Genomic DNA, 12658 nt, shown 5'->3' with positions numbered 1-12658 from the left:
AGAGATAAGCTAATAAATTTTTATGTTTTATTAAGAACCAATACCCCATATATATAGAGAAGAATTAGAGTTATAAAATATACTACAGACATAATGACTTGCAGGGATATATATGGTACTCATAAATACTATTATATTTACAACACTCCTCATTGAATGATTATTTACATAATAATTATATCATTAAAATATTATTGGGCAAAAATGCTAACAAATGAAAAAAAAAAGAGAAAAAAAAATAATTTAGAGTAATGAAATGTTGCTTTGATAGAACCTTTTCAAGAAATTCTAGTATGACAAAACTTGACCGTAAGATAAAGAGTACGACAGCTTCCCTGGTTTCAAATTCATCCTTATTTGGTACGTCAATATCTTCAACATTACAATTTTTGGTGAATTATGTTTTACATTATCTTATATAGCTATCAAATAACACTATTTTCATACGAGATATTTATCAACCTTTGATAGTAACAAGATAATTTACAAAGTAGCTCTTGTTAATCTCTTTAAGAGTTTCAAGATGAAATCAAAATATTACATTCTTAATATATACCAAATGAAATCGAAATATTACATTCTTAATATTATTTCTAAATGTTCATGGCCTAGTTTTTCGTTTCTTAATGGTGTGCGAAATGATTAACCATAGCAAAAGATACAATGTATTTAAGTAGGTCGTTCTAAATTAGTATTTCGAAAATTTTGATAATATGCTAACTTTTAAAATTTGTCAATGATCGTATACTATCCAAATCTACAAATCGCTTGCATCATCTAGAAGTTCGTTGTGAAAACTACATCGTAGTTATATCGAATTATCTAATCAGATATCGAAAATAATTAAATATGCATCAAACGTACGTATTAAAAGAGACGTTTAACTCGTCTTTTTAAAAAAAATCAATTATTTCATTAACGTTTATTATTTTTTCACGATAAATTTTTCAATACAATTTACATCATTTTATTAGGAAATTTTACATTAAATATGATGTCAAAAATTCTAAAATCGTTATGGATTAAATGTAATTTGAATTACATTCAAATTATTTTTTTGTTAAACTTAAATTTCATTTACTTCTTACGTCCAATTTGATTTTCTCGTCGTTAGTTCAACATCCATAAATAACATGATAAACAAAACTATACATGTAGCAAAATTCATTTAACAATATTGGTAATGATAGAATTATAAGACACTTTCAAGATGTCAAAATACGTATTAACTTATTTTTATAAATATTATAATGTTTTAAAAAATTACACATTATTTTTGGAGCTAAGCACAACTCGCAAGGATGAACTCGAAAGTGACCGCACCCTCACATGCTCAGTAGGTTCTCCGTGAATAAAATAATCCCAGCCTCATGTGTGTATGTTGTGTCAACCCCGCAGTCATTCATGTGAATACTGTAGTACGATTTTAATTTTTGACCCCACAACCCAAAACGACTGGGCCCGCCCCTGCACCGAAAGTTTCAAATCTTTCACAATCTAAGTGGTTTATACATTCAAATATCACATAAGCCCCTGTTTGAAGGAAATTTTTTGGGAGAAGAAAAGTAATTTTTTGAACCCTTTTTGGTCACCTGGGACCCACATAAGAGTGTCTGCTTTTGAATGCTAACAATAGGAAAATTAATTTTTCTGCCCAAAAAATGTCCTCCAAACAGGCGGTAAATGTCTTCGTTGGATTTTCCTCATGAAAAACAAATCTAAAGCAATCCCAATGGTGCAAAACTTTTTTAACATGGTCTACACACAATTTCAAACAAAATTTTAGATATATGGGTCAGATAATGTTATTGATTATTTTGCCGCTATTTGGCCCCTATTAAATTACATTACATTATATTTTTCTCTCTTATTTTCAATCACACAATCTTCCATAAAATAATATTACACGTAAATTAAAAAAATTTCTTTCTTTTTTCAACCACTCATTTTTTTAAAAAACACTATTCTACCCATTTTCATTTTCAAAAAATGGGGACCAAATAGGGGCTTTAATTCAGTATTACGTCCATTCTTCCTAGAAAAGGAAACTGTTCATCAATGTTGTTGCATTGAAACTCCTCAAGAAAATGAGGCAGTGGAGAGAAAAAAATAGACGCCTTTTAGAAATTGATAAGGCCTTTATGTTTGGATCAAATACGCCTAAGTTATATTAGAGAGATGTCATATTGATTGCCACATACCTAATTAATAGGTTATCATCCAAGGTCCTTCAATATAAGACACATATTTCTCTCTTAACCAACTTCCACCCTTATGTTCATCCAAACTTGTCTAGTGTTCCGAAAAAATAATGTTGGTGGTACAAAATGACACCAAAATGGACACCCGGCACCTCGGTATTGGCCGAGGTACAAGCGGGCCCCGGCGTGGTAGGCACCTCGGCCAATACTGAGATGTCGGGTGTCCATTTTGGTGTTGTACCCATAGCAAAACCGGTTCCAAAATACGGCAACCGGAATGTGTACAGCCATATATAATTGAAACAGGTCCTTATGTTGAAGCTACTACTGAACGTCATCAAACTGGAGTCTACAAAAGAAGAAAAAATCAAAACGTAGAGACTAAATCCACCTTACATGGTCAAAAATTCTAAACTTGAGAAAAATCTTCAAAGCCTAGGTAATTTGAATCTCAAGAACATATTAACTCGAATGATTTGCCTATAACTTTAAGGGAATTTGGATATGTACTTGACACCATATTTTCCAATGTAGAATATTACTCTAGGTAATTTCATGTGCATAAAAACTTTATATTTTAATCTAAGTGTAGAAAAAATATCAAAGAACATTTAGTAGGCTATATGATCAATCTGAGATGGGAATTAGCTATAATGGAAGAAACTATAGCTTTAGAATTGGACAAGACATGGAAAATCGTGCAATCACCAATACGGAAGATAACAATTGGGTGCAAATGGATGAATAATTACAAAAGAAAACCAAAAAGTCTCACAAAGAGTCGCCCCACTGTGGGACCTGATGTAATAAAAATTGACAAAAAAAATCCGATCCATGCAGCCATGTGTGAGACCTTTGTGAGCTGGGGTTTTGTACAGCAAGTTTGGTTCACAAATGGATATTTGCTATCAAGTATAATGCTAATGGCACAATAAGTAATTATAAAGCAAGATTTGTGGCCAAGGATTCACACAAAAATAACGAGTCGACTTCTAAAAAACATTTACTCCGGTTGCAAAGTTAACATCACCAGATTTCTTCTTTCTTTGGCAGTATAGACGTAAAAGATGCTTTTTTAAATGGTGAATTGAAGAAGAAGATTTATGAATACTCTTCCAAGATTTAAAGATGCAGTTAAGAAGGGCAAGACTAGCTAGCTCAAAAAGTCCATATATGGATTGAGGCAATCTCAAAGAGCTCGATTTGGTAAATTCACAAGGCATGTAGGGAGTCTTGGTTATTCTCAAGGAAACACTGATCATAATTTGTTTCTTAAGTTTGATTGTAGTGGGTAAATTACTATTAATGTAGTATATGTGGATGACATCATTATAACTGGTAATGATGAAGAGGAGATGAAGAAGTTGAAAGCACATTTAGCACGAGAGTTTGAAATAAAAGACTTGGACAAGTTACGATATTTCTTAGGAATGAAAATTGCAAGAACAAATAATGAATTATTGTGTCACATGCAAGTATACTTTTGATCTAATGGAAGAAACTGACATATTAGTATGTAAACCAGTGGATACGCCTATAGATACTAATCAGAAACTGGGACTAAATGAAAGAAGTACTTGTACGGATAAAGGGATATACCGTGGCTTGGTGGAAATTTTTTCGACATTTTTTTACACAGTATTTGCCTGGTTACATGGTATAATCACTAAGATTTTTGTCAGAGATGAATATAGGAATGATAATGCCGTTAAACCTTGATGACTATTTTGCCTTTAGATGCAATTTGAAATGTACTCGTGAGAGCCACCTACGAAAGATATTGAAGGGCAGAAATGGAAAGTGTGAAAAATCAAAATTGAACTAACAGCCCAAACGCATATGAGTTGATTGCCACCATCCTTTTTGTCTAACATGGGGCCCACACTTGCTGAAAAATGGTTGGAAAAAAATGGGTAAAGAATGGCGCCAATCGGGGCTATAAGTCTAATAAGTCAATTCATGTATACTCTAAGCAAACAATTCTAGAAGCTGCATACAGATTCTTTAGTATTTAAAATGAGCACCAGTGAAAGGACTATTATTCAAAAAGCATATTGAAAAAAGTATTGAGTGCTGCTCAGAGTGACTATGACCTGTATTAGATCTAAAACTGAGCTACAAAATTTCAAATCGGATTACTATATCAAAAAAAAAAAATTTACAGATAAAAAACTGGTTTTTTATCAAAAAAAAAAAATAACTTAAAAAAATGTTATTTGGTTCTGCTCTGGTTCTACCGATTAAAGGGAAAAATGTCCATCCCTAGATATTCTTATAAAGGAAAAGTTAAACATAAATTCGATCAACTCACAAGTAAACTGGGCATAAAAAACATCTTTGCATCCACTTAAGGGGATAGTGGAAAAAGATATGCTAATTTATTCTTCATATGTTTATCCAAAAAGATACAGTTAAGGAAGCTTGCTCCAAGTTCTTTGAATTGGTATTTTTGGGCTCGTTCCCACGTTACCTTTTACTACCTACAACTAATTTGAAACCACTCAACTCGCAATCAACATATTTACCTCGATTGCTTATCAACCTTACCCATAAAGAACAAGATAGATGGTATTGATTTTTAGTCACAAAGGCAAGGAAAAACATTGAAGAAGGCACAAAGAGGTGGACTAAAATTAAGGGCAGCCACACATTTGTTTAAGCACAACGACAGTCAAGATTTTTCTTTTTTTTTTTTTTTTTTCTCACAAAGCGCACACACCAAAAAGGGCTAGTAACAAACATTATATATATAGGGATATGTTAGACTCTAATTAGAGGGGTTAATTGGGTAAAGACTCGAGTCGTTCAATAGATATTCATATGGATAGTGAGCAACACTAATTTATTAAGCGAGTCCATGATGTTTTTAGGTCAGGCCTTTAAACTTTGTTGTTGATAATCAATTCACACATTAGTTAAGGCCTGTGAAAATATAATTCGACCATTTAACATCATCGTCCGAGATTTATTGAGCATCAAAACCCAACAAATATCTACTTTGATACCCAATCAACCTGCTAGCAACTAAAACTCAAAATTTATACTTGCATAATCAAGGAAACTAAATAAAATTGATATTACAGGTCCTACCTCATATTTCAAACCCAAAATACATACCACACTTGCTCAATGTACTCACCAATGCTAAGGTCAAATAATACTCAAGTAGAAATTAGGTAATCTTAGTAATCGATCAAGACCATATAAACATGTGATGAATATATAACATAGGATAACATAGAGATCTTTTCAAACACAGAATTTTAGATTAACAAGAAGTTAATCAATCAAATCAATGAAAATGGCCATAACGCATACAACAGATTCATAAATGACCTCACGAAAACATCTCACCAAACATATATCCTATTTTGTGTTGTTCACACCTCTAGATAGAGGATTCTAACATTTAATCACATCACGCTCGTGATCCAAATGATACTCTCTACATCCCGTGCATATCACAATTGCATCCTGAGGCATCTATATTCTATATTATCAAAAACCATGCAACACACTTAATGCTAATGCATCCTAACCCACTATGCATACAAACACATTACAAAAGTAACTAGATTGCTCTCAAATTCAAGCAAATGCACATATCAAACATATTAAAATGTAACATATAATCATGCAACAGAATTATGCACTTGTATGCATGTAGAAAGTATTATACACAGATGTATATGCAGTAACTAGATTTGTTCTCAATAACCCTCACTAGAGTCATCACTAGACCCAATAGCAACATTAGCTTCACCTCTCACATTACCCTTATCATTTTTCTTAGGACAATCACTTATAAAGTATTCAGACTTACCACAGCTCTAACACCGCTTACCATCGGACTTGTCCCAATCCCTACTATTCTTCTTATCGCCTTCATCGCTTGAATTGCTACTGTCTTGAGTCTCACTTAGACTCATTTGCATTAATTTCATTTTACTCCTCATATGTACCTTACCACTTCTCTTATAGTCTCTTTCACCCTTAATCTCTATCTTTTTACTCCTAAGAGAAGCTATGACAATGTCGGGTATTAAGGTGTCCCTACTAGATTTAATTGCATTCTTAACTTCTCAACATGAATCAGAACAACATTTGAACATATGGACCGTGAGCAATATTAACTTTTTAAACTACATTCAACGGTCCACGTTGTTTTCGGGTTGGATTTTTAGACTTGATTGTTGATAATCAATTCACACATTGACCGACACGTGTAAAAATATGATCCGACAGTTTAACACCATCATCCGGAGTCTATTGGGTATCAAACCCATCAGATGCATTATCTAGTCCGAAGGTTAAGGAATTAGTTTAAATATTAAAAATTTTGTAAATCACAACTATATCATCTTTAATTTTTATTGTTGTGATGTTCGTTAGATCATATAGTTTATATTTGTACCTCCTGATTAATGAACTGAAGTATCTCATAGATCAGATTATTCAAATACATATGTTTACTTTTCTTTAATAATATCTTCATTCCTTTCTTGGGCTAATTCTTATTGAGATGTTGCTGCAAAATCTAGATAAAATCACAAGAATCTACTAGCCTGCTCCGTCCAATATCGATATACTAACAACAAAAAAGCTCCAAGCTTGACTAATCGACATGATCTAAAAACAAATTTAACGTTATGAACATATATTCTTCATGGTTATTATTATTATTATTATTATTATTATTATTACCAAATAAATTAAGCTTTCATTTTCATGAATATTAGTATCAAAGTTTCAAATTATTTAAATACGCTTATTTATTGAACTATAATTGTTTGAGTAAAGAAATATCTCACAACATCCCTATAAAATTACATACAACACATGATACATACTCTAATATGTAGAAAAAATTACATATAAACACAAAATTCACTTAAGAAATTACATGCTATCTCCTCCCTACTTTTATCCTCAATCATGTCTCACCTAATCCTATCCATCTTCATTCAGCCCCTGTTTGGCCCTCATTTTGGGGAAATGAAAATTGGTGGAATAATATTTTTTTGAAAAATTAGTGATTGAAAAAGAAAGAAAAATTTTCGATTTATGTATAATATTATTTAATGGAAGATTGTGTGATTAAAAATAAAGAAAAAAATAAAATGTAATTGAAATTGAAATTAATGAAGGCAAAAAAGGGCTCAATATGGACATGTCTAAGTGCATAACTCTAAATCCTCAAGATAAAGTAGGATTCTAAATTGTACTAAAGATTTCATTCATACTGTTTACTTGTTTGTCTCATCAGAGTACCATTTTTTCTTCCTCAATCAAAGGGACTAAAGTCTCGACCACGTGTAAGTTCTACTACGTGGACCCTCTTAGTACTACACGACAATACTATACTGTCGTGAATGTTAACGTGAGAAAAATTCAACACCGGTGATTACAACTAAGTACCTGTTTGTCTACCATTATTTTGAATTTTTTTTTTCAAACTAATTTTTAACCATACTTTTGACACAAAAATACTTCACACGTGAATTCAAAATTTTTTTTCCCACACTTCTTAACCAGGGACCGACACTGACAGTTGAAATTAGGGGTACAATCAAACTTGCCAAAAAATTGTGAATAATTTTTCAATCGAAAATTTATATCCAAAAATTTACATGGGTACGACTTTTGCGAATGTAAAATTTTAAAAAATTTTGATATCATATCCCATGTGAAATTTTTTTAAGCTATCAAAATTTTTTTAATAAAATGATGTATATTATATTGAGAAAAAAAATAGTAATTAATTTTTTTTAAAGAGAATACAAGTTATACGTCTCTTTTTAATAAGCAAGTTTTGATTCATCTTTAACTGTTTTCGATATCTATTTGGACTATTCGGTATATCTATGATGTAGTTCTTGGATGAGCTTCAAGATAACATAGACGATTTGTGGACTCGGCTAACGTACAATAATCGAATTTTTTTTAAAGTTAGCATGTTATCAAAATTCTCGAAATATTAGTTTGGAATGATATACTTTAACAAGCTGTAACATTTATTAATGTTGATCGTTTCAAATACTATTAAAAATGTAGAAAAGTAGGCCGTGAATACTTCGAAATGATATTAAAAATGCAATATTTTGATTTCAATTTGACATTTCATAGTGACTTCAAAAATCGAGGCAAAAACATAAAAATTTGAAGGAAAAAAAAAACCAAAGTTGGGGGGTCACGTGACCCATTGCCCACCCCCGTATCTGTATCTACTTTTAACCATGGGCGGAGCCATGCACAGTCCAGTGCAGGCAAATGCCCGCACTGGACTTTTGGCCCAAGCCCATGGTTAATTTTTTTTTTTTTTTTTTATAGGTATGTTTTTCATTTATTTAAAGTCTAACCCATATACTAATTTGGCCCAACTCCAAGTGCACGGTAACATTTTCTGACTCTCTTCCTTCAACAAGAAATTAAAAATTTTTCTTTAAATCTGCTCTCGTTTTGAAATATTTTCAAAGTTCATTTCTTTCCTAAAACCCACATGTTTTTGGGCCTTCAAATTTGCAGTAAAAATTTTCTTGATCATGTGCTTTTTCTTTTTAATATTAAGGATTTTGATTATGTGAATGTTGAATATTGATAATATTTGTGATCGATTCTTGAAATTTTGATTATTGTCAATTATTTAAACAATTAGTAATGACTTTATGGTGTTCTAGCAATTTGTAAAAATTAGTAGTTCTTTTCTTATCAATTAGTACTTAATTGTCACTTGTCATTTATTTTAGTGAGAAGTGTCAATGTAGAGTTCTTTAAAAGAAAATATTTCGTAGAAAATGTTGATGTGAAGATATCGAATAAAATAAATTTTGATGTTGCACAACTTGCTATAGATCCTAAAATAAGGAAGTAGATAATTATCTTATTAGTATTGTCGTTATGTTATTTTTAGCATTATCATAATATCATTAAATCCATAATCGAAAAGTTCGACTTTGATTAAATTTTGCCTGCACTGGACAAAATTCTTGGTTCCGCCCTGCTTTTAACTATACATTCTTCAAAATTTCACTATCTTAAAACTCATTTTCATTGAATGATACTAGGCAACTAGATGCCAAAATAAAACGTAACGCAATTACTAACACATTTCCTGTTACTTCAAGTTACATTCATATAATATATATGTCGGTTCCATAAAATGCTAAAAGTAATGTTAAAAGAAACAATATATTATAGTTAGTGTTTCTACAGGATCAATCAAAACTTGCGAAGAAAGTAATTATCATTTCTTTATTATCAAGTTCAATGAATTATAGCCTGGTTTTTCAAAGTTGTGGTTTGTTAATTTTCAACAACTCTCACCTAATATTCCGCATGTCCCTCTCTAATTAACAACACTCAATTGTAATTGATTGCTTCAAGTTGGCCCTTCATTTCACTGTAAACATAAAAAATGGCTTGTTTGTACGTCAAGATCTTCGTTTATATTGAAGTCCTTATCCAGTTGTGATCAAAGAAAATCATATCACCATCAGTAATACTGTTTCTCCCATTCTCGATAACTTTGACACATTCTCGAGCCGACATACTCTCAGTTGAATAGTATTAATCAAGAAAGATACGCGCTTACACGGTCGGGACGAATATTAAGAAATTGACTGTGACAATGCAGGCAACATATGTAGATTGCTGAATTATTCTACCAAAATAAACCAGCAGAAGTGTAGAAAAAATAATTGTTTTCACCATTATTTTAGCTTAATTTTAGTATGATCTAACTTTACAAATTAAAAAATATTAATTTGACTAAAGTATTTAATAATGGGAATTTGACTTAAATATTTAATAATGTTGATAACTTAATGCCTCCAGCTTGCATAGTTGTTTATGCATGGAAGAAGTGTAGAAAAAATAATTGTTTTCACCATTATTTTAGCTTAATTTTAGTATGATCTAACTTTACAAATTCAAAAATATTAATTTGACTAAAGTATTTAATAATGTGAATTTGACTTAAAGTATTTAATAATGTTGATAACTTAATGCCTCCAGCTTGCATAGTTTTTTATGCATGGAAGAAACGCGGGATCCTCCGTCTATATATTAAGAACATCATTCGTCGGTAATTAATCTAATCAAATTCGTTAAAACACAATGTTTTCTTCTATTTCTTTCTTGGCAATATTATTGTCAACTTCTTTTCTACTACTTCATAGATCAGAAGCTCAGCTGAATTCGACGTTTTATTCGAGTACATGTCCAAATGTTTCTAATATTGTTCAAGGTGTGATTCAGCAGGCTTTACAGTCTGATCCACGCATTGGCGCCAGCCTCATAAGACTTCATTTTCATGATTGCTTTGTTCAGGTCTTACTCTTAACTCACTTCCTCAATATTTATTTGATTTTCTCTTGTTTGAAAATTTTCTGAACTAATTTGATCATTTTAAAAAAATTTAAATCAGGGGTGCGATGCTTCGATTTTGTTAGATAACAACGGGACTATACGGAGCGAGAAAGATTCAGGTGCAAATACTAACTCAACTCGTGGCTTCAACGTAGTGGACAACATTAAGACTGCTGTTGAGAGTTCTTGCCCTGGTGTTGTGTCATGTGCAGACATTTTAGCTCTTTCTGCTGAAGCTTCTGTTTCTCTGGTATACATCCATCATATATCAAATTTAATTTTTAGATGCAATTCGAAACTAAGGAATTCAAGTGAAAATCTTAATAACACAATTTTTGGAATCCACAAAATTATAAAAAATTAAACTCATGAAATTTTATTAATGTAAGATGTCCAAAAATGAATTATTTGCCATTTATTTATAAGGTTTACATGAAAACCTAGGGATTTTGATAATTGATTTTTTTACCGTTAGAGATAAAATAGGTTTTACGTGTGAGAGAAGAATTAAAAAATTATGGCTGGAATAGTAAAATAATGATTAAAAAATTGATTTTAATTGGCTTAAAATCTATTCCTAACAAGCACTTAAATGAATTAAAATTGAAAAAAGTTTGAAATAAACTAAATGACAAGAATAACATCAAAATTTTAAAAGTAGTTTTTGAGTTCTCAACGTACTCGGATGACTAAAATCCATCATTTATCATAGCAAGGTGGTGAGTTCAATCCGGCTTTTCGTTCTCTTCCTAAAAGGGTATGATGGGCCTAAATTGGAACTTGAACGTCAAATCCACAGTTTTTACTGTTTTTCCCTTTTCAATCCATTCAGCCATCTATTCTCCATCATTTCTTTAGACTGTGCGGTTAATAATGAGAAATCGATAAATGTTACGTACTTTCTAGACTTGTAGTTACAAAATATCCCTTTTACGCATGCAGGCCAGCGGTCCATCGTGGAGTGTTTTACTAGGAAGAAGGGACAGCAGAACCGCGAATCAAGCAGGAGCAAATAACTCAATTCCAGCTCCTACTGAGAGCCTAAGCAATCTCACTGCTAAGTTTTCCGCCGTCGGCCTCAACACTACAGATCTAGTAGCATTATCTGGTAACTAACTAATTTTCTTGCCTAATGGATATGAATAATGATTTGAAGATTTGGACATAATACTTGTTTCAAACTATAAAATATAAAGATGTCCCTTTATCCATTACAGGTGCTCACACATTTGGACGAGCTCAATGTCGATTATTCAGTAATCGCCTCTACAATTTTAGCGGCACAGGAAATCCTGATCCGACCCTAAACACGACATATTTGAGCACCCTACGCCAGATATGTCCGCAGAATGGAAGTGGATTCCCAGTGACCAATCTTGATCCAACAACACCTGATACATTTGATAACAATTATTTCTCCAACCTACAAAACAATCAAGGTCTTCTTCAATCAGATCAAGAATTGTTTTCGACTTCTGGCGCGTCGACTATATCCATTGTTAACCTCTTCAGCAGTAATCAAAGTGCCTTCTTTGCAAGCTTTGTGCAGTCAATGATAAACATGGGAAATATTAGTCCATTGACAGGTACCAATGGGGAAATTAGATCAAATTGTAGGCAGGTTAATTGAAGCAAGTGGCTTGTGCCTTAGCCTCCTATTCTATTCGAGTTTGTTCTTACTATTCATTTTCAGTTTTCGAAGTTTGGTTCCTTAATTGTAGAAATAATTGGAGCTTCATAAGTCAACAATTAATGAATATTTATTAAAGATTGAAAATTTGAAACATATGTAATTGTCAATTAATTAATATTCATAATAATTATCGTGTGACGGTTTAGTTGAATTGATTCGAATTGTTCAAAGAACTATTGAACGACTGACTAACAACCTTTATTCAAAATTAATTATGTAGTTTTCGTCCCCCTCTAAATAGTTCGTGAGCAATAGAATTTCAATTTTTCAAATTATGGCAGCAATTTGTCGTAATAAAATTAAACACAAATAATAAATACACAATATATAACATGGTAAACCCCGGAAACATCCACTAGTCCCATGTCATGGGTAAAATTGTTTCACTATAAAAGAG

General features: G+C 31.7%; 1 protein-coding gene across 1 annotated transcript; it reads left to right on the top strand.

Annotated features, from left to right (window-relative positions):
• Positions 1-10292: 10292 nt before the first annotated feature.
• LOC111399512 (peroxidase 15-like) lies at positions 10293-12354 on the top strand. Its single transcript, XM_023026873.1, has 4 exons — positions 10293-10529; positions 10627-10818; positions 11511-11676; positions 11786-12354. Exons 1-4 carry the CDS (start codon positions 10317-10319, stop codon positions 12196-12198), a joined length of 984 nt encoding a protein of 327 aa, XP_022882641.1. The 5' UTR covers positions 10293-10316; the 3' UTR covers positions 12199-12354.
• Positions 12355-12658: the final 304 nt, after the last annotated feature.

The sequence above is a fragment of the Olea europaea genome, chromosome 9, assembly GCF_002742605.1.
Source record: "Olea europaea var. sylvestris chromosome 9, O_europaea_v1, whole genome shotgun sequence".
NCBI classification, from domain to species: Eukaryota; Viridiplantae; Streptophyta; class Magnoliopsida; order Lamiales; family Oleaceae; genus Olea; species Olea europaea.
Note: the sequence above shows the minus strand (reverse complement) of the source record. Positions and strands in the feature narration are given on the sequence as shown.